We start from the raw sequence: 23054 nt of genomic DNA on the forward strand, positions 1-23054 counted from the left end.
CTGCTGGCTCCACCTCCGATGATGTCCAGTCGATGTCCAAAACCTTACACATCTCACTATTCATTGTGAACATTGTCTCAATTAAAAATATAATCGGCGACGTATCACATTTATTTTGACGTTTTTCAGGAAGTGTATTGACTTTTTATTATTATTTGTGCTTGTATTACTGTAGCAAAGACTACCTGTCAACCCCTTTTCAGTGCCTACCTCATTACAGACCAACTCAGACCTTATTGGTCACCCCGTGCCCTTATACATCTCAACGTTCATCCTACAAAGTCCCATAATATAGATTATTCTTTGGGGGGGGGCTTAGATTGCGAAAATATATAAACCCGCCACAGCCAACTAGTAAGGGTTGTCACGTAAACAGAACGTGCCAGTTCGTCACTCGTACAGCACACCGGTGTGTTGGAGAGCAAATCCACAACATTTACAATCCGAGTACGACGTTTCGCCACTAATTACAACCAGCTTCGTCAGGCGACAGCCACGTTTGTTTCTGTCGTCTGGTGGCGGGTTTAACGACACATTCACGCGATAAAACCGCACAAAACACCCTATATTATGGATGATATTGGTCGCTAAAGCCTACGTGTTAATTAACGTGTTAATAACCCGTATGGGGTTGACACGGGATGTGACCCCCCGACTCTTGCCCATGCGGGTCATTGTCAAGCCCGTTGAGCCCCCGTGGAGCAGCGTGACAATTACCAAACGCGTTTCCTCCCAAAGTGCGTCCCGGCTTCCGTCATCCCGACCGCCTCTTCAGTTCGCTTCCTCTGCCCGCGTTGGCGACTGACTGCGCCGAGACGCGGCGCGCAGCTTTTCGTGTTTGTTCACGAACAACTCGAGGCGCGGCGATTCGGCGAGCTGCTCGGGGCAGGTAAGGGCACCCGTAAAGCATCGCTGGAATCTTGACAGATGTTCAAAGTGTGGTCAAAACATTTGCGAAAATGTGTAGGCCTCGCTATCCTAGGCCCAGTGCAGGCTTTGCATAGCGTGCCCAGCGGCGCGGGTTTAAAACGTTAATGTTCGTAGTTTATCCGATCGGTTACATTTAACGCGTCTCGTGTTTTACACAGGCGTTGACGTGGTTGTGTTACTTGCGTAACGCGATGGCCGGCACCGTGAGCGCGTGTCGAGTTGACAGCTGCTGCTGCTGCTTCTGAGTGCAGAAAGCGACAAAGTGCAGCGGCCTGAATTGAAATGAACGCGGCCGCGTGCGGCTGATTTGTTACTCCACTGCTGGATGACGGCCCCCGTCTGCCGTGTGGGGTTATTTGACCAGATGTCTGTATGCTGGTCAGTGCGAGCTGGTGAAGATAACAGGACGCCAATTGATGTTTTGCTGCATTGTCCCTGTGCTCACGTATCATCCCCCATTATTGAAAGGGAGACACTTCACATTATGAATAGATATGTTATCTGACCTACAATCGCGGGCTGAAGTTGGCCATGGGTCTCCCACACGAGTCGGCAGCTTCGTTAGTGAGAAGCAAAAACACAGGGAAAAAGAAGCCGTACAATCAAAATAGTGTGGTCCATTTTTAAATACCCTCTTATTGGTTCTTTCGGTAAAGTCACGTAGAAGGGAAGTAATGAAATAATACAAATAAAACATAATAAAATTATCTTGACAGATGTTCACTTTACCGAAAGAACCAAGAAGATGAATCCCTGCAGTCACGAAAGCTTTAAATAAAAATTTAAATCCCCTATTAAAATAATATGGAGAATTTGGAGAAAACATTGTATTCAGAACCTCTACATATCTCCGACGGGTTTCCTCCATGCACTTGTTATTTTAACACTGAAAAATATGGAACCGTCGCTTTCACAATATTACATTTGTTCAGAGGAAAGTTTAATGATTAATTCGTGTGGCATCTTATCACTGTAACACGCTATGGAAACCTTCGCTTCAATGAAGATTGGCCATTGGGTGAAATTTGAGGATGCGTGGTTTTCTATTGCAAGTTCGTTTGAATGGTGAATTGGATAAGTTTTGTATTTCCGGAAGACCTCATCTATTAATACTAATACCTATGGAACCTTATATTGGTAGTAATTTAACAATGCTTAAAACATGAAAAATGCTTACATATTACAAAAAAATATTAATTCAAGGAGTAAACCGGCAATACAAAATGCGGATCGGTGAGTGTGAATAGTTAACGTGAACATTGTGAATAAAGAATAGAGGTTGTGCTAGGAATATAGATGAGTTTTGCCCGTCTTTTTTATAATTTTTTAATGCATTTTTGGGGGTTGGAACCGTGTTGCCTGTGTTTATATTGTCACCAGGTGCCCGAGAAGCCGGGACAGCCATGTCGGACAGTGAAGGCAGCAACTCCTCGGACAACGAGGAGCAGGAGAGCTTCCACGGCAGTGAGGCCGAAGAGGCAGAGGAGGTGAGCTCCTTTATAACAACCAAAACTATTGTTTAACGCACTAGTTGGCAGTAAACGCATTGGTTAAACACATCCTTTCTTACATTAACCTATACACGCATTTTGGTTTGTGTTGAGTTAGTTGCTCATGTCCAGATTAGCAAATTATATACCATTGACTAATATGACAGAGACTAAAATAAAACCTATGCTTAATTAACTTATTCAAGCAGCTTTAACGTTTTCATGATGAGTGTATCCTTTGTTTTAATAATTGTGGACATAACTTATCTTCAAAGTGCTAAATTAGCCACAATTTGTTTTCCTGTTTTGGTTATTACCTCAACTCGTGAAGTCTTTTTCGTGTTGTCATAAAGGATGAACCCTCAGAGAAGGGCAGCGTTACTGGCAGCGATAAGGAAGGAGAAGGAGAAGGCGAGGACTTGGTAGATGAAGACGAGTATGATGAGGAGGAGGAAGAGGATGAGGAGTCGGGTCGGACAAGGAAGAAACCTCGTCACAGCCAGTTCATCTTGGATGAAGCTGGTAATGCACTTTAGCAGAAACACCTGGCTCACATTGACAAATACATCAAATGTAGCATCTGGCAGTTACGAGTTATCATCTATCTTGCATTAATAAAATATGTAATGATTTGTGACAAGTCTGTACTGTTATTCCTGTGCATTACCTGACCCCTACCATAGAAATGTGAATTGTTTTATCTTTGTAAAAACTTCCAAGAAATATTAACACAATAAATGCTCATATAACGGGGGACACCAAACGATTAATTGGCACTGTTAGGTACAATACAAAACGTACTTGTAAAATTAGTTATTTTTAATCTAAATAACTTCATTATTAGTTTTTTCTTGGTGTACTGATGATTGTCAAGTGATGTACATGGGTGTTGGTAAATTTCGGAACACGTTGCAAATTTGCAGTGAAATCAGATTGAATGTTAGTGCTTTATAATCTATAATAAAGCACTCGTTTTTAAAGCTTATACAATAATATGAATCAATCAGCCAATATCAGTGTGATCACATTGTATCTTGGCTATTTTTTTCTGTTGAAATGATGGGATTCATATGAGATGTTGGTGCTTTTCTGCAGATGTCGATGATGAATATGAGGACGACGAACAGTGGGAAGAGGGAGCAGAAGACATCCTTGAGAAAGGTTTGCACAGTCGTGGCGGTGCATTGGCAGTGTATATAGGGTTGATTTGCGATTTAGAATGGATGGCACTAAAACACACTGCGTTTCATTTATTGTGAAGTTAAAATGATGCCAAAGTTTCCATACACAAAAGGATAATTTATTTTGACTTCAATTTGCAGCATTATTCAACAACTTGTTAGCTCTTTGTACTGTTTCAGTATAATCTCTTGGACTTGTACAGTCCCACATGTTGATTATTACTTTGGTAGATTTGGTCATGTACTCTAAACGCAATTTAATTGTGTGTCATGGTGACTTCCATCCTGAGTTATTTGCACAACATTATTTCCCCCATCTCTCTTCTATTTCCTGCACCTTGCTTTGGGTGCTTATTAAACATTTTCCAATCTCCTGTTTTAATTTTTTTTCCTCCCATTTTGCCTTTTTATGAATGGTTGTGTTATTGTGCTGGTAATGTTTGGGTCAATGTGTGATCATCAATCCTGAGCAGAAGAACTTGATGGTAGGTTTTGATTTTTAAATATGTTTTTAACCATTCGCATATCATTATTATGCATGTGCTAATTGATCTTGGACACTTGAGGAATGGTTTGTCATAGATTAAGGTGTTTTTTATACCTTGTTTTTACTTGCATGATTTACTGTGAAGGTTTCGTGCACTTTTGTTCTACGCACATTTGTTTGTCTATAATGACAATACTTGGATAATTATTTATGCTAAAAACTGAAAGGGGTTGTATAAGGCAGAATATAAAAAAAAACTAACCGTTTTTTGTTAATTTTTGCTTATTAATAGAGTGCTCTTAAAAACATATTACCCATATACTTTTAAGTCATATTTTAACACAATCCTTTGTACTTTTTTGTAGCCACAAACATTGATGATGTTCCGATTCGAAATGATGACAATTCTGGTGCGCGGAGGTTGCAGAACCTATGGAGGTAAGCCCTCTCCATGGAAAAATATGTTTTATTGCTCCTTGGATAAGGACACTTATTTTGTGTAAGTTGTGTGTTATTACCATGCAGGCTTATGCAATCGTATCACAATCTAAACAGACAAACCCTAGATGTGCCACCATCAAATAAGTTATTCGTTTATATGAGTATGTGTCTACAGATGTAAGAAGGCATCCTCTTTGCCAGAGTTTTGAATCTCCCAGCCTGTTTTAGGGAATATGGCCCTTTGATGGTTTCTGTCTTCCTCGAGAGATCTATCCTGGGGTTTGGTAAACACATTACATTGAATGTGCTCTTGAAAACCAGCAGGAAATGTTTTACTGATTAACTTTATACAATGCTATTATGGTTCATTGGTGGTTTTTTGCCAAGGTAGGGATGTCTGCCATTGCCAACTTGTAGCTGAATAATTGCCTTTGACAGAGCTCACTATATCTGGCATACTGGCTATTATATTTTTCTGAATTACAAAATAAAATTTGTAATGTACCGTAATTGTTCACTTTAATCTTTCAGGGAACAGCGTGAGGAGGAATTGGGTGAGTATTACATGAAGAAATACGCCAATAGCTCAACTGGAGAACAGTAAGTGTTTTGTTTTAATCATACACCGATACCAATGTAGTGTCCTGAAATATAAAATAAACATTTGGTTTCTTGTGTGAAAACTGCTAATTCATACTGTCTATTTGTGTTTAAAGTATCCATCCAGTATTATAAGAACAATTAGTTGAATCACTTTAATATGTTGGGACGCAATTGTTTCAGCTTTATTTCATATTAAAAGGTTTTTACTGTGATTTTTATATATTTTTCAGCTATGGAGTTGGTGGTTCCGATGAACTATCAGATGACATTACTCAACAGCAACTTTTGCCTGGAGTCAAGTAGGATTTTTCCTTAATTTTCATTCCCTGTTGTAATAAAAAATTGAATTAAAGTGAACATTGTTCTACTTGTGTAAGTGTAACTGTTACATCTAAGTAAAGGCGACCAATACAACTTTTTAATAGATTGTTCCTTTGTTTGTATTTGAACAATAGCTTGGGTTCCACCTATACAAGTTTTTAAATTTGATTTAAATTGATTGTGATTCAGCAAGTATTGCCGATGTCAATTTTATTGATTGACATGATTGGGGGTTGGGGGTTTGAAATACATTTCAAAAGTTATTTTTTGCCATTGTAGTGAAATTAAATCTACAGTGGCTGGAGAGTCTTCGTGAAGAAGTTCCATATCACATACGTTTAAGAAAATGTTATCTATGTAGTGATTGCATTCATATTTATTTTAAGCAGAAGAATATAATTTAAGCATTCGTTACATGCTTGTATTACCTGTGATAACTAATTATGTACCACTTTTCTCACATTATTTTGGCTAACAAACCATGATGTGTTTTACAGGGATCCCAATTTGTGGACAGTGAAGTGCAAGGTGTGTGGAAGTATTGAACATTTACTTTAATTTGCGGATCTTAGCATAACGTAATTTGTCTCATTTGCAGTTTTGTTTAAATTGCTTTGTAATGTTCTGTTCAAGCTTGGCGAGGAGCGAGCCACAGCCATTGGACTGATGCGGAAGTTCATTGCTTACCAGTTCTCTGACACTGTAAGTGGTCTTTATTATCTTTGCACGAAACCACAACTTTTTACGCTTTACAAATGAGCGTAATGTCCTATCGGGTGCATTTCCTGTATCGTTATCGTTCGCCACCATACATATTTTCAAGCCCTCCTACATTTATGAACTGTCGGTATAATATCTTAAATCTGCATGAGATGCCCCGGAAAGTTAGATACACCCCCAAACTTGTGTCCGGTGTCAATAAAGTTTTACAATTCTTGTCTCGCACACACAGTCACATAACTGATTTATAAGACCCAACTTTATAATCTGGAGAATATGGTATAAGTCATTTTTCTGTAGCTGAAAACTATTCACCATGTTACAATATTTGTAAGTTAAAGCTCAGCGAATGCTGTTGTACCAGGGCACAGGCCAGTAACATTTACAAGGACACTTTGTTTCTGCTGGGTGTCTTAATCATGTCCTCTTTTTTTGCTCCATTCACCTCACAGCCAATGCAAATCAAGTCGGTGATAGCCCCGGAGCACCTGAAGGGCTACATCTACATCGAGGCCTACAAGCAGACCCATGTGAAGCAGGCCATCGAGGGAGTCGGGAACCTGCGCATGGGCTTCTGGAACCAGCAGATGGTGCCCATTAAGGAGATGACGGACGTGATGAAGGTGGTGAATGAGGTGACCAACCTCAAGCCCAAGTCCTGGGTGCGGCTCAGGAGGGGAATCTTCAAGGATGACATTGCGCAGGTGCAGAGAAGCGTGTGAAGAGAAAAACAATTGCGCGGTCACTGGCTTCCATCTGTGATGGTACTAGGGAGTATTTGCTTTGTGCCAGTAAACGCTGAATGCACCCGATCTTTATCAGGTCTCGGAAATGATACAGGGATTGAGCCGTGATAGTGCTTGGATGGGAGACGACCACTGTTAGCCTCGAAACGCGCATGGTGTGGGGAGGCCCTTATTTAGCAGTAGATTGACCAAACACGTATACATGTACTCACGCCTATGCATTGCTTTTTCAACCTTCATATTTAGTCACATGGTGTCGTGGTGGGCTAAAAACAGGTGTATGAAAGCTTTTGGTTAGTCCCTCAGACTAACTTTTGTTTATTCTGTTTTAAATTAAATAATTATTTGGTCTATATAGGCATTGTACTCTGTTTGCATATTTTTGCAGAATTAACTTCATTTTATATTAATAATATATATCTCTTAAAATAGTCACTGTTGTGAAATGTACCACTGAACATTCTGGAGTTGCGCTAGAAACGTGCAGTGTGTTGTCCATTATTATGAAGGTGGTGGTGATGATGATGTCATTGTGATCGCTAGGTGGATTATGTCGAGCCCAGTCAGAATACCATTGGGCTGAAGCTCATCCCACGCATTGACTATGAACGCATCAAATCCCGCATGAGCATGGTAAGTAATGTTTTAGTACAGATGATGCTCTATAACATTGTATTGAAACAAGGTAATTATGTGTATATAGTCTAAAGTAAATTTAAAATATATATATTAAACGGTATTTAAATATGTTTAATCCCAAGGGCAGGATGAAGTACTCTTGCAAAATGTAATTTAATGATGAGAAAAACATACCAATGTGTGAAAAGAAGCACATTCTTGATCTTTACCGACCATGGCATGGGTGGAGTGTAACAATGAACATTGGAAGAAAGTGGAATAATATTGAAGATATGCCAGTTGGAAATTACTTTGAGAGACAGAGGAAGACATGGATCAGAGAAAAAAAACACAAAATAGAGACATTGACTGTTACGTAAGGTTGCAAGGGCTTTGTCAGGACACATCATAGGAATGATAATGGACTAAACTGGTGGTGGAATGGCATTGTTGGACCTTAATGGATGGCGACAACATGAGGAGGCCTTCATCCACCAGTGCATAGGTAATATTTGACGAAGATGATGATGACGGCATTGCCAGGCACAATGAATAATTCCTTTTGTTTACACATTTTCTATATGTATTTAATATATTTTTGCAATAATACTCCCTACCGAATGCTTTGTGATTACAGAAAGACTGGTTTGCCAAGAGAAAGCGCTACAAGAGGCCACCACAGAGACTCTTTGACGTCGACAAAATAAGGTTCTTATCAATATTAATATGAGCCGTGTTATAAAATTCAATCGGCAGTGCATAGAATACATGTGGTATAGTTCAATACAAATTACATTTTGAATGCGTAAATTCAGCAGACTTTTGTATGTAGCCTTTCCAAAATTGTGATGTCACCTGTTACATTGCCGCTCAGGTCTTTGGGAGGCGAGGTGACGTCAGATGGTGATTTTCTGCAGTTTGAAGGAAACAAATACACCCGAAAGGGTTTCCTCATTAAGGGCTTCGCCATGTCGGCTGTGGTGAGTTGCGGTGAAGAGTAATACCCTGTTGGCTGCAGACTAGCTACACTTGCATGTAATTAGTTTATTATTATGTATATTTATATGCACTGTGCTTTTTAAGTGTTGGAAGGCAACAACATTGATTGCCATATTTAAAATGTGTGTTAGTGGAGTTAATGAATTAACGCTTGTCTGTAGGGGCTGCTATACTGGAATATAATGTTGAACGCAAGGAATATTGGAAGAATAGAAAACACATTTTCATTTAAATACATTTTTCTTGAAGTTTAGTGTGGTGTTGCGGTCTGGGCAAGTGAGCTTGACTATCTCTGAAATGACGGCTGATGATTCCTGCTGATTGATGCAGATCATTGAGGGAGTGAAGCCGACGCTGTCTGAGCTGGAGAAGTTTGAGGATCAGCCAGAAGGAGTCGATTTGGAGCTCGTCTCTGAAGCTAAGGGTAATGTTCATTGCTTAGTGAAATAATGTCAACATTTGACTCAAGCAATTTCATCGCAGACAATGTGGAAGTCTATAGATTGAACATAAGTTTACTTTTAATGCCTAACAAGTATGTTTCTATATATGTTGATAGGATATTTGATATTTGACGATGTGACCAGTGCCTTTTTTCATGTCACAGTGCATTTATACCTGGCCACTGCTTCCCTTATTAGAGATTTGGATAAACATGTCAAAGATTTCAAATAATAAATACAATGCTGAGAAACACTTAACCTTTGGTCACACCACATCACTTTAGTATGGATCAATGATCCTTGGCAATGGAAACATTAGTGAGCTAGCTTATTTAACATACCCTGCTTGATTCCTGTAAACGTGAACTTTCTTTTTCATTTGACTCTTGGCAAAAAACATGTATTTATCCATGACCAATAATGGAACACATTCCAAATGCTGTTTGTATCAAATTTTGTCCAGATTTGAATGTAGCCAAATGAAATTCAGACTTAGTATCTTAATTGGTGTAACCTGGATTAGAGGAATCCTCTGCAAGTGGTGACTCACACCATGGTCTGTGTTTCTGAGATTAAGTTACCAATAAATGGTTTCCCAAAAGTGCTACATTCATCCTTTTATGTGCATCTTTCCATTGATAAAACTTAACCCAAAAGTAGCAGCAAATTCATCCCATTGTTCGTGTTTATCCGTTGCTGACCAGGGATAACAGGAGTTACTACCATAGATAATAGTGTACACCAATAGCCACCACCCCCCAATAGAGGAGCCTTACTATGTTGTGTTTGTTTATGCATGACAGGTAAAGGTGAGAAGGATCACAACTTCCAGCCTGGAGACAACGTGGAAGTGTGCGAGGGAGAGTTGATCAATCTGCAGGGCACAGTGCTCAGTGTCGATGGCAACAAAATCACAATCATGCCCAAGCACGAAGACCTCAAGGTGACGGGAAATGTTCATTTATCTCCCTGAAAAGTAATTGATACCGTGGTGTCTTATAAAGGAGCAGGACAAGTATTTAGCTATCCTTAGCCGCTCTATTAAGGTTATGAATATTGTGTATACAGTCTAAAATGACATAAGGGAATAAACCCCTTGATTCTGGTTCTATATCTGGCTTGGTAGCAATCAGAATGAAATTGCGATTGCATTAACATGATTGTCACATTATCACATGTAGCAAAACATTAATAATTTAGATTAAAATGACTGCATGCATCAAATAAAACACTAAAATGTCAACAACTGGAAATAAAGTTCGAAAAACAAATGCTATATAAGATATTTCAGGATTGCTGTAATGTCAGAAGAATACATGAACGATTTGAAGCATGTCTTGAGCATAATACTGGCAGCCCACACCTCCCCTCCAGCCAGTGAGCAAATCTTTTTTCAAACATAGTATGGTAGGATAACCCATGCCTTTGTGTGGGATACACGGGCTGGGGTGCAGGAGGATGAATGGGGAGAGGTGTAATGTAAGCACACACAAACCCGGCTGAACGCTTTGGGATGCCGGTAACGTCATCACGAAGACGTGCGTGTTGACTATGCCACCGCGCACGCACGCTTACCCGCGTGCCAGTAATCCAGCCAGGCAGCCAGCAAAAAAAAAGTCCAAAATATAGTTTTATATTACTACCCATTCAAGTCGATGCAGGTATTGTAAACCAAATGGATCTTGTTTGCATATAGGACCCGCTCGAGTTCCCAGCGCATGAACTGCGCAAGTACTTCAAGATTGGCGACCACGTGAAGGTGATCGCGGGCCGATACGAGGGCGACACAGGACTCATCGTGCGTGCAGAGGAGAACTTTGTCATCCTCTTCTCTGACCTCACAATGCACGAGGTAATTCCTTTCGCAATTCCAGTGTTCTGCTACTCTGATACTATATTGTTTTAAATTATGAGACGCATTTTCCCCTGTATTTTAAAGCACCTTAGAATCTTCAGATTACGTTTGTCTACCAGAATAGAGTTGCTTGGAATTCTCTTTCGCAAAACGATTCCCCGTCGCAATAAAATAACACCGAGAGGATTCGACAACAGAAGACATTCAGAATAATCTACCAGAAATACGTCGCGAATGCATTTTAAAGCAGCTCATTCATAATCATTTCATAGAAGGTGGTTCTTTATAGGAATTTTTATTTAACAACTTTTTTTTTCCAAATAACAATTTGGAGGTGCGTCTTACTTTCCAAAGCATTTTATAATCTGGAGAATACAGTATCAGTAATGTTGCCATTGCACTCATTGATGCTCATTGAAATATTTCTGCATATATTAAACCAAGTTTGCATTTTTGTGTACTTTATATTTAATGATATTGACTGATTTCATGCTCATTTACTTGTGTAAAACATGTTATCATATATGAACTACATAACAAATTCGGGTGCATTCCACATTCCAGATGTTTTCGTTTCAAGTTTAAATGTGACATATTATTGGGTTGCTGTGTGAGAGTCTGAGCATATTGCAGCTTGCTTTACTGATGAGCGAGTGCCGCCTCTACGTCATCCCCCCCCCCAACAGCTCAAGGTGCTGCCACGTGACCTGCAGCTGTGCTCGGAGACGGCGTCGGGCGTGGACTCGGGCGGGCAGCACGAGTGGGGCGAACTGGTGCTGCTTGACCCACAGACCGTGGGCGTCATTGTGCGCCTGGAGAGGGAGACCTTCCAGGTCAGCCGAGCCACGACTTGCCACACAGCAGCGGTTGATGTCGATGGCCGCTTTCTAGATGTCAAAATGTTCAACCCTGGAGGTGGCCACGTGGCTTAAGTTGCTAAACACCATGTCGGAAAAGAGAGCTGGCACCACTGAATTACTGGTTTCGATTTCAGGCAGTGTTCAACATCCCAGTCCTCTTTCTAACTGTTATGGGTGTGACCTTTGTGCGCCCAGGTGCTGAACATGTATGGCAAAGTGGTAACGCTGAAGCACCAGGCGGTGACGAAGAAGAGAGACAACCGGCACGCTGTGGCTCTTGACTCGGAGCAGAATAACATCCAAGTGAAGGATATCGTCAAGGTTATTGATGGTCCCCATTCGGTACGTTTTGTCCATTTGATTGCTACAGAAATTTATATTAAATATTGTTGGAATTTTACCATTTACGGATTAGTTTCTATTACTCTTCTGACATTATTTCAAGACAGACTAAGCATTTTTTTATTGAGGCAATTTTGTATTATTTTGTTTAAATCAAGAACCACATGTAAAGTATGCCTGACTTTAATATATTTGAACTTTTTTTTTTAAATTGGGTTATTCTGGTTTGAAATTTTATTACACTTTCAATTTATGTTATTTAAATGAATTGAGAACCAAATGTGATCGATACATGTTGCAAAGAAGACCTCGATGTGATATCCTCGGATCTTATAGAATTTTGTAATTAAGCCTTGTTCCCTTCAGAAGCAAATGCCTAACATGTGCTGGATGATTGCCCAGGGAAGCCTGAGAGAGTGGATAACAGGATTGGTTATCGGTTTGGTTTGTCTGCTGTGGCAGGGCCGAGAGGGGGAGGTGAGGCACCTGTACCGCAGCTTTGCGTTCCTGCACTCAAAGAGGCTTGTGGAGAACGGAGGCATGTTCGTGTGCAAGACTCGGCATGTGGTGCTGGCTGGTGGGGCCAAGGTAGGAATCTTCTCATTCGTTGTTTGGTTTCTGTCATTGTTTTACTGCAATGGCACCTGTTTATTGTTCCAGAGAGGAATGCACTATGCTAATCTGACGGGTTTGAGTTCATTGCATATTCGGATAAATCCCACACAACAGTATTGTTGTGTACTAATGTGATGTGATTTTCTGACTTTGAGAAGTTACAATGGGCCACATAAAACTGTATTATAGTATTAAAAGCATATGCGTGTAATACCGCATTGGGATATATTTTCTTCATTGAAGAAAACGAGGTTGTACAGTGCTACGATTTTGTACTTTTGGTTGATGTCTTCACTTACATTTGCTGCCCTTGTCCACTCTGTGCAGCCGAGAGATGTGACCAACTTTTCAGTCGGGACATTTGCCCCCAAAAGCCCTCGCCTCGCCAGTCCCATGCATCCCAGCGGAGGAGGTGGGTGCAACAACTTTTTACATCTTAATCAACAAATGAATTGGTCAACACAGCTGTGTTGACTTGCAAGACCCTGGAGTTGAATCTACATTGCTATGTTTGATTTTTCTTTGGCATCTTGAATGGCACAGGAATGCAGAGAATGCAGCAGAACATGGGCCGTGGGAGAGGCCGCAGAGACACGGAGCTCATTGGGCAGACGGTGCGCATCACCCATGGCCCTTACAAAGGTAACGGATGTGTATTATGAAAGAAACTAAAAAGAGGGCTCAAGTTTTAGAAATTATGTCTGATAAATGGTATACAACCCTTTATCAGCCCATTGGTAGATTAAGGTCTCCAGACATTGTGTTGAATGTGGAAGTGTTATGACCTTAAGTCACCTCGCTGGTTAATGTTTGCTGGTTAATGGCCCAGGACAGATATCACTCGCCACTGATGTTATCCTTGGCTGGGAATCAAAATTACGTCACCATTTTTAGAGCAATACACTTAACTGTTCCACCACCGCTCATCTGAAACAAAGATGGGTCATGAATGTCACAAGAGCTGCCTTGGCAGGCGCACGTGAGTGCACATCATGTGCAATGCGTGTAAATGTGGGTTAATTACGATGGCCAGTTGCATGAGCAGCTGTTGCAAGAGGTGTTGCACTCTTTCCTCAGGATACATTGGTGTGGTCAAGGACGCGACGGAGTCGACCGCTCGTGTTGAGCTGCACTCAACGTGCCAGACCATTTCAGTGGACAGGACCCGCCTCCATTCTATGCGGTGCGTTTTGTTTGTCTTATCGAATACATTAACCGCACTGTTGAGGGAAACATACTCTTTGCATATGTACACACATTTGTAATAGACATCAAAGACATTACACAGCTTGCTGAGACATTGATCACATCATGCCATCATAAGCAAATTAATATTCATATTACAGTTTTTTCACCAAAGCAAAACATTTTATTTCACAATGAATCATTTACAACCATTTTAAATCCACTGTTGAATTAATTTCTTCCCACACCGTGATGGTTATATGACCTCGCTTGCCAGAAGTTTTATCTGTGGTCAAGAATTGACCTCTAGTTGTCAGTTTCATAGCACAGTGCGTGCGCTAACTACTGCCAACACTTCCTCCCATTTACTGTAGAGGTGGTGTAAAACAAAATATCTGGTCATTAATTTTTCACGAGGTGGGCATTACCTCGTGTTACCATGAATCATATTTTATATTTACTATCAACTACTAACCACCATAGTTCCACCTCTTTCACCACCACATAAGTCTGTTAAATCTTTCATATTGTATGAGCAGCTTGTTTGTGTGGTCCATGTGCATGTCTAGGGATGGGATCAGGAGGACTGGCCAGACATCCACGTATGGTCGCACACCCATGTATGGCTCCCAGACTCCGATGTATGGGTCTGGCTCACGCACGCCAATGTATGGATCGCAGACGCCCCTGCATGATAGTGGTAAGCCCTGTGTACATGTGGTGTTTTTTTCATTTGTAACTTTAATGAAGCTTTGAAGACTGCTGTAATAGGTGTGGCTTATAATAACGTTTGCTATAGCTTATGAAATAATAAAATCGTACATTTTATGCAGTGCCAGCTGTCAATTATGGAACACGTCTGCATGTGCAAAGTCAGTTTTCTTTTTATTTAGCATTTTGCTCTGTGTTTTGATAACTGAAGTTAGTAAATGAAAATATCAATTAAATTACAAGATATATTTTTAGTTGCGTATCCTTTCCCAATTTTAATGTGCGATGTTTAATGTAGCCGGCAACAGGACGCCGCACTATGGCTCCCAGACACCACTGCACGATGGGAGCCGTACACCGGGACAGAGTGGAGCCTGGGATCCCAGCAATGCTAACACCCCATCCAGGTACATTGAGTCACTGGTGCTTCATTGTGTCAAGAACAACAGTGGTGATGAAACAGGAGTGTAGTATACATTGAGCATTTTGCTATAAAATGTAAAGCCAGTTCAATATCTCTTAGAGGTTAATTTTGGCATCCACCAATTTGGATACCCGTTTCCACAACTTGGGGAATTTAAATTGTTAAGTTGTCAACTCGGAAGTGTTTGAATGTTTTGCAGAATGTATTTAATAATAAATTATGTATCCAGGAAAGACACAGACTTTTAGGACTTTGTCATGATAATTAGGTATTGTGATATTTGTGTATTTCCACAATTAGTATTTTGCTTTTGGCAGGACACCACAGTACCCAGAAAAAAACATGCATGTTATTGGATGACTTTCAAAATATGCACAAATTTATTAGGTCTCCTGGCTTCCTACATGTTGTAGGTTGGGAGTTCACATGTATGATCCTCTCCGTGTAAGCCACTAGCTCCACAGGTGTGCGACACCATGCTCGGTGACTTGAAGAAGCTGGAGAGTGTGTGACAGTTTTCTCTGTTTGTGTTTAGGCAAGATGACGATTTTGAGTACACATTCGATGAGCCGTCACCGTCTCCACAGCCCTATGGGGGCCAGTCCACACCGCAGACGCCAGGGTACACAGATGTGCCCTCCCCTCAAGTCAACACCACCTACAACCCGCAGACGCCTGGCACACCGGCCCTGTGAGTCGTCTTACGCTGAGCACCCAAAGCCCACACGTACACTTTACAGTGGCACTCCACGGATTGGTAGCCAAATGTAAAGATAGCGATTATGCTTTGTGTACATTCGTTGTGGGGGTTATGAAATCTAGGTATCTATGCCCTTAAAATGTATATCGCAGGTATTTCCATCAACTGCTCCAGTCAATTTTAAATGATTAACTGCACATCCTTGAGTCGTTATTTCGTTGCTTACATCTTACTCTTGGTAATTGAAGTGTGATGAGCAATTATATATTAAAATAATATTTTTTGTCAACCGCAGTCAAAGCAGGTAATCGAGTGGGGCAACAGTATGTTGATTCTTTAATGATCTCTTGCTATGTTTTTTATATGAAATTAAAACATGTTTAGAAGTTGCCTAAAAGTCAATCGATTTGATAATTTCATATCTTATAATTCCCATGCAGCATACAGCTCATAGCACTTGTAATGTACTAAACAAGGACCAGTAATAACATCTTTTCAACCTTCCCTTTTACCGTGTGTGAAGGTACAACACGGATCAATACTCCCCGTACCCGACGCCCTCGCCGCAGGGCTCGTACCATCCGACGCCGAGCCCACAGAGTTTCCATCCAGCACCCAGCCCCATGGGTTACCAGAACACGCAGTCACCTGCCAGCTTCCATCCGACTCCATCTCCCATGGCATACCAGGTGAAGATTGGGAGTGTGGCAATTCACAGTCCACATTTTCCCGTTTGAGATGACTTGACAAGTGAACCTTATGGCAGGACCCGAATAAACGAAAGTCAAAAATCGTAATTAATAAAAAAAAAATTTGTGGACTCCGTCCCACCGCGCACATAAATGCCGCGACCCGCCTGGCGCGGATCATTCTGTTGTCATGTCCAAGCGCAGCGAGGACGGAATACGCAGAAAAAACAAAACTTTGAAACATTGATTAGCGCATCGTGTAGAGCTCGTCGAGAGGAATAGATTGCCCTGTCGTTCGCCTTCAACAGACATAAAATGACGTCACAACGCAGTTTATGCGAGAGCCGGGGGCTTATGGGACCCCGGGGTCCCGCCATAAGGTTCAAGTGCACTTCCACCTATAGACTATCACGCTCCCAATAGCCTTCTGAGAAAGTTAATCGTAATAGTTTAAGTTGCACACAGCCATTGCTTGTGTGGATTTCCTTACGACTGAGATGTCTGGCATTAGTATATCGATTTTCCACTGCGATCAATGATCTATGTCAGTGGATAGGAGTGTTGCCGAACTGCTCGAGTTTTAACAAACATCACGATGCCTCCTGCTGCTTCACAGTCGAGCCCCAGCCCGAGCCCGCTGGGCTACAGCCCCATGACGCCGGGCGCAGGCTCGCCAGCCGGATACAACCCGCTCACGCCAGGCTCCGCCATCGACCCCAGCACGGCCGATTGGCACACCATCGATATCCTAGTGGGCGTGCGCGACAGCTCGCCTGATACCCAGCTTGTGGGGCAGAAGGGAGTCATACGCAGCATCTCGGTGAGTCACCCGCTTCTCTCCCCCACCCCCAGCCTCCTGTGTTTACAGGCTTTGGCATCACACCTCACTAACGCCACTATTTTTTTGTTACTGATGAGGATTGTATATTTTGAAAGTGTTTAGCATGGGATGTAAAGCTATTTTATAGTAGGTTGACCCTGCCCTATGAGTAACATTCATTAACCATTAGATTGTATTATGGAGGCCCAAACTAGGTTTTTTGGGGAGTTTTTATTGTTATAATCATAGACTTAACTATATTTGTTTGATATTTCAGCAATTCAGCCCTTCTTGAACATCATGAGTATTTACATCAGCCACCCATCCAGTTATGTATATTTTAGTTGGAGCGTTTGCTATCTTTGTCTGGTTTGAGTGCTGACTGCATTTCATGAAGGTACAGTAAAGACTAAAATCAAGCATGTGTTGCGATGCAAACGCCAACACCTATTTTTGTAATTGTCTGGGTTATTTGGCAAGTGCTGGAGTCCTTCATTTAGAGAGCGTTTGTCTGATAGCACCTCTCAGTAGTTCTGTAATTAAACTTTTTTACACTAGATATTGACACGGTGGCATTTGTGAATGTTTTCTGTTTTATTAAATAAAGGCAAAATGTAAACATGAATCATCTAATCTGTAAGAATTGTTCCGCTCAAAATGTGCCCCAACCGGAGATTAAGCCACCTTGTTCAGTCGTAACTAGAGTGCCAGGCCTAACGTTTGCAGCTGGTGCAATGTCAGGATGTCAGGTTTTATAGCCCTCGTATAGTTCATAGTTTTATATCCTTCTGACAAGTGAGAGCAGGAGTAGGGGGCCAACAAGTTATATTCCTCATTCCATCTCAAACGGCCCCAAACAACCTTCTCCAGTACTTGCGAAGAGACTAATTCAAGAGCTCTTATTGTTTGACTGATAATTGTTTTATTCCTTTTTCAAGTGCTTTGAGGTTTTGGTCATACTCAAAATGGTTTTCTTTTATGGCTAGCTTGCATTTGTTTACAATAGCCAACTTGTTATTGTCTAAAGGCTCAAAGGCCAGACAACACACCATTGTATAGGTTTTATAGACTAATATTTACCATATATCCATAATACAGGATTTTGGGGTTAGATCACGTAAATATATAAATGTGGTGTTAAACCCGCCACCACCCGACACAGCCAACTGGTAAGGTTTGTCACGTAAACAGAACATGCCAATTCGTCACTAGTACAGCACACCGGTGTGTTGGAGAGCAAAGCCGCAACATTTACAATCTGAGTTCGATTTTACGCCAGAAATTACAACTATAGCTTCATCAGGCGACTGCCAGATTGGTGGCGAAATCCTCCTGTTCGGTTCCTAAAATGGTGGCAGAACATGCATGCCAACAAGGACGCTAAATTTATTTTGAAGTTCTGTGCAAAACTAGTTCCTCCTGGCCAAGACTAATTAGATCATCTATAGAAATTGAGAGAAATAAAAAATAATTTAACTGTTCCGATATTCACAGACTTAGTGTTGCTTGGAAGCGAATCATCAAATAATATAATACATTTTCCTTTGGAAAATAAATAATATAAATTCCTGCAGTCACGAAAAAACTTTAAGTCAAAATATAAAACATTGTTTAAATGCATGCCTATACTGGATGTATTTTATTCATTGTCAGCTTAACAGGCCACAACCTGCTGATGATACTCGGTTAAATCGGTTGGTTTGAGGACATTCGGTTAAATCCTTGATGTGACAATCGCTACTGGGTTACGCCGATTATGAAGGACTGTTGCCTTGAAAATTAAACTTGATTTCATTTATATGATTAAATCCAATTGTCTTTTACGTGAATGAGTGGTATCAGACTTTGTGAATGTAAAATGTATTATTAATCACTGCTCCCCATCTCTCTGCAGGGTGGAATGTGCTCAGTTTACCTCCCTGACAGCGACAAAGTAGTGAGCATTGCCAGTGACCATCTAGAGCCAGTTATCCCTGCAAAATATGACAAGGTAAGAAAACTTGTAGTCTGCGTGAGCAATCGAGTGTTCAGTAAGGGCTTGACATGAAAAGTGTTGAGAGAATGAGTAATAAAATTCAACTAAGTTGAAATCCACAACTCCTTGTATCCACATGTTGTGCAAAGAAATCATCCTGTTATCCGTGGGTTATTTGCATTTTGTTATTCTCAGATAAGACGAGTACATTTTAAGATAACCCTGCGGGTAACAGATAACAGTATATGCGGTATTGGTCCCCCATAGCACTTGGGATAAGAGGAGTTCCGTAGGTTTGTTTATTAATTGTTTTCATCTTATTTATAATTACATTAGAATAAAAACACAAACATTTAATATTGGTTCCCAAACATTCACAAACCTGCAGCGACTCGCGTGGTCAAGTATGGGTCACGGTGAGGCCTTCGTCTCGAAGTAGACTGATAAAGTTCTGTAAGTTGGTAAAAAAAAAACATTTACATATCGATAAGATATACAGAGTTACGTGACCAAGCACATGTTACAGCTCTGTTTGGGTTTAATTTTGACAATCGGTTTGTTATATAGAATGAACGAGACTTTTTAAATTGAAGTGTGCATAGATTTTTTTTCCCATCTTCTCTTCTTGCAACTTCAACGACCATTTGGATGCTTTTGGTTTCAGGTCAAGGTGATCCTGGGCGAAGATCGTGAAGCAACTGGGACTTTAATCAGCATCGACGGAGAGGATGGCATCGTTCGCATGGAGCTGGACAACCAGCTGAAGATCCTCAACCTGCGCTTCCTGGGAAAACTGGAGACCTAACCCAGCCGTGCCCCCACACCGAAGCAGGCGGCACATCGGTTTGTGAACATAGAAATGTGAGTGGGTCATAGCCCCACAAATGTTTAGGTGGTCCCCACTCTCTCCCCAACTGTTCCGATTCTTACTTAGTGTTGCAATAACAAAGGACATGTGATTGTGACCGCATTTCAGAAGCACTTCCTTGCAATGCACCAGTAAATCTGATAAAGAGCATTTTTGGAAGGTATTGTCCAGCTTTTTGGACAATACATGGCCACACTTTTTTAAAACTCATAGTTATGCCTGATTTTTTTCTTTTTCAGAGCTTATATTTTTCAGAGCCATTATAATGCAGTTTCAAAATATGCTCTTGTAATATTTTGATTTCTTACCTGGTCTTGTATTAAATTGCAAATGTATACAATGTACGGATTATGGTATGGACAGTCCTAAGGCCACACATTCTATTCAAATCGACTTTGTCAACTCATGTTCATCTAATTGCTTGGGTTGTCCAAATTCCCAACTTATGTGTTTATGTATTTGTGGTTGATATGCACCACGGAATATAGCTCCACAACTTTTTTCATTTTACCCTTATTGTACACGAGACATAAATATGTTCAGAGTGGGGTGAGTGGGAACATGGTTGTTGTAAAGACTAAACAGTTGGCAAACTTGTTTATAAAACCTATCCGAGCATGTTTGCCAAAAGGTCCTTGTTTGATAAATTTATGTTCAGAGCTTCAACATTTTGATTACAGCTTTGGTCGTGACCTTGCTTGTTTAACAAGCACTGATCTTATGTTGAAGCAGAAGTATTTGTTCCTTTGAATATTGCTTGCTTTCAAGTTCATTTGTGTTTGCATCAAATCATTGCAAGGCACATTAACATTTAACGTGTGAACATTTCTCTTTCTATTGCCAGTTTGATATTAAGATAGAATACTTGTCTTGATGAAAGCCTAATGGGAAAACCTGCAGTCGAAGACATAACAATGATGCAATTATCAGTGGTATGTTGCATTTTAATTGTTCTCAGAAATGTCACCATACAGTTCATAAGGGAGTACATAATTGTGTAAGTTACAGTAATTACATTTGGGAAGCATTATTCTAAACAAATATAAACTGAAAGCATGGTCCACTTGCATTATGGTTCATCTCCCAGAAACAGTGCCTGCTGAAAAGATGCCATTTGTTAGAATGAGATACATTCAATGAAAGTACGTTGCAAAATAGTTCGTGTCATTACCGAAAAGTACACAGCAATAGTTTACCCGGAAGATAGAACAGTTTCTGTAAATGTTGCAGTGCGACTAAAACCGAACTAAATTTCAATGTCCAGTTTAAATTATCAACTAACCATTGTAGAATTTGGTGCCATTTTATTTTAGAATAGTCTTGTATTTAGAGCTGTAATTCACATGATTTTTCTTTTGACATGTAATCGTGTGCTCTGTTATTTGCTTATAGTGTACCAGTGGTAGTAGCCATTAACCCTACGTGTAATGTTGTTAAAATACAGCATTTGTCACAGAAGTTGCAACATTGTAAAATTCGTCCCGATACTGTTTTAAAGCAAGTACAGTAAAGTGCTTTGGCCGTCTAATATGTTGAACATGGTGAGCTGTAATTAACCTTGGTTAAGTCTGTTCACTTATAACTCTGGATGTATAATAAAACAATAAAACACATCATGACAAGCGGTGTGATGTTAATCGATAGTATAATTATTCTGTGATGCGTTCAGTTTTTCCCCAAATCGTGAAGTGCACATACTGTGACAATCGCCCACAATGCGCCCGATCCCGTCTCACCTCGTAAGTTAAGCAGGGTTTGAATCTGCAAAGTGCTTGGATGAGGTGACCACCATAGCCCAAGGGAAGGTGTGTGCTTTGCGTATTCGAGCAGTACGGCCAAAGTACACAGTTGTCTGCCGCCTTCAAAGTGCACCTTTCAAATAATTCCGAATGAGGCGTTTATTGTGGATGTCCCCGTTTATTCCACTTTGTTCGCACAGCGGTAGCGTTCCTCCGGGTCTGGGTTTTAAATTCTCGTTTAGTGGTGACAGCAGTGGAGTCTCCGAAGGGTTGGTTTGGATCTGGGATGCAAGAGGTCGTGGGTTCGATACCCCGACCCTGATGGCTGTTGTATATTTGGAGTTTGAATGTTTCTCTCCCCTTTGTCGCGTGGATTGTTTTTCTCCGGGTCCTCCAGGTTTTCCCTCCACATTTAGAAGCGTGCGTTTAGAATATTTGGCGGCGAAACATTTCCACATGATAAGCCACTTCGTTGAGCTATCATTTGTGGCCAGGTCGCTTCTGAAATATAACTAATAGCTCAATGGGCTTTACCGAGTAAATAAAATAAAAGTTTAGTTTTAGTTTATTTTAGTGATTTGCTTTCCTACACTTTGCGTTCCGCTCGGGTTTAATTTTTATGTTTGTGGTAACTTTCTGACCCGCCCCGACTGGACATTTGTAAAAAAAAGCTTCATATCTCATGACATTTCTCCAGTCTAAATAAAGAATGAGTGAAAACAAGAGCTTCATCGCCCTTCGGATTTCTCCAGTCTCAATAAAGATTGTGATGGCGAGGAGACTACGTGGGTCCTGGCTCCCACAGCAAGACCAAGACGGCAACGTGTCGCGTGGTGACGTCATCCCCCCCCCCCACCATCTCCACCCCCCCCCCCACCATCTCCACCCCCCCCCCACCATCTCCACCCCCCCCCCACCATCTCCACCCCCCCCCCCACCATCTCCACCCCCCCCACCATCTCCACCCCCCCCCCACCATCTCCACCCCCCCCCCACCATCTCCACCCCCCACCATCTCTCCCCTCCCACCATCTCCCCCCACCATTTCCCCCCCCCCACCATCTCTCCCCCCCCACCATCTCCCCCCCCTCCCACCATCTCCCCCCCCTCCCACCATCTCCCCCCCCCCCACCATCTCCCCCCCCCCCCCATCATCTCCACCCCCCCACCATCTCTCCCCTCCCACCATCTCCCCCCCCCATCTCTCCCCTCCCACCATCTCTCCCCCCCCCCCACCATCTCCCCCCCCCCCCCACCATCTCCCCCCCCCCACCATCTCCCCCCCCCCCCAC

At 41.5% G+C, this 23054-nt stretch overlaps 1 protein-coding gene across 2 annotated transcripts; it reads left to right on the plus strand.

Annotated features, from left to right (window-relative positions):
- The first annotated feature begins 733 nt into the window (after nt 1–733).
- SUPT5H (SPT5 homolog, DSIF elongation factor subunit) lies at nt 734–21649 on the plus strand. Of its 2 annotated transcripts, none has more exons than XM_061551622.1 (29): nt 734–889; nt 2311–2417; nt 2774–2942; nt 3516–3581; nt 4454–4526; nt 5061–5129; nt 5363–5431; nt 5951–5981; nt 6087–6155; nt 6626–6877; nt 7463–7552; nt 8175–8245; nt 8412–8517; nt 8867–8960; nt 9783–9922; nt 10676–10831; nt 11521–11667; nt 11890–12036; nt 12499–12624; nt 12979–13063; nt 13195–13293; nt 13729–13834; nt 14406–14536; nt 14846–14954; nt 15507–15662; nt 16195–16360; nt 16977–17180; nt 19075–19170; nt 19820–21649. In XM_061551622.1, the coding sequence occupies exons 2-29, from the start codon at nt 2334–2336 to the stop codon at nt 19958–19960; spliced, it is 3252 nt and encodes a 1083-aa protein (XP_061407606.1). In that variant the 5' UTR covers nt 734–889; nt 2311–2333; the 3' UTR covers nt 19961–21649. The 2 variants fall into 2 exon arrangements, with proteins under 2 accessions (XP_061407606.1, XP_061407607.1); XM_061551623.1 differs by having other exon boundaries at nt 14406–14533.
- The last annotated feature ends 1405 nt before the right edge of the window (nt 21650–23054 follow it).

This window comes from Lethenteron reissneri, chromosome 14 (genome assembly GCF_015708825.2).
Source record: "Lethenteron reissneri isolate LAM-NWPU_2019-01 chromosome 14, ASM1570882v1, whole genome shotgun sequence".
In the NCBI taxonomy this organism is placed as follows: domain Eukaryota; kingdom Metazoa; phylum Chordata; class Hyperoartia; order Petromyzontiformes; family Petromyzontidae; genus Lethenteron; species Lethenteron reissneri.

What these genes read in the sequence shown, in the direction of transcription:
- SUPT5H (XM_061551622.1), top strand. Translation starts at nt 2,334, where the DNA reads ATGTCGGACAGTGAAGGCAGCAACTCCTCGGACAACGAGGAGCAGGAG. An exon ending in TCAAGGATGACATTGCGCAG is followed by an intron (nt 6,878 to 7,462) that starts GTGCAGAGAAGC and finishes TGTGATCGCTAG; the next exon opens with GTGGATTATGTCGAGCCCAG. An exon ending in CATCTCCCATGGCATACCAG is followed by an intron (nt 16,361 to 16,976) that starts GTGAAGATTGGG and finishes GCTGCTTCACAG; the next exon opens with TCGAGCCCCAGCCCGAGCCC.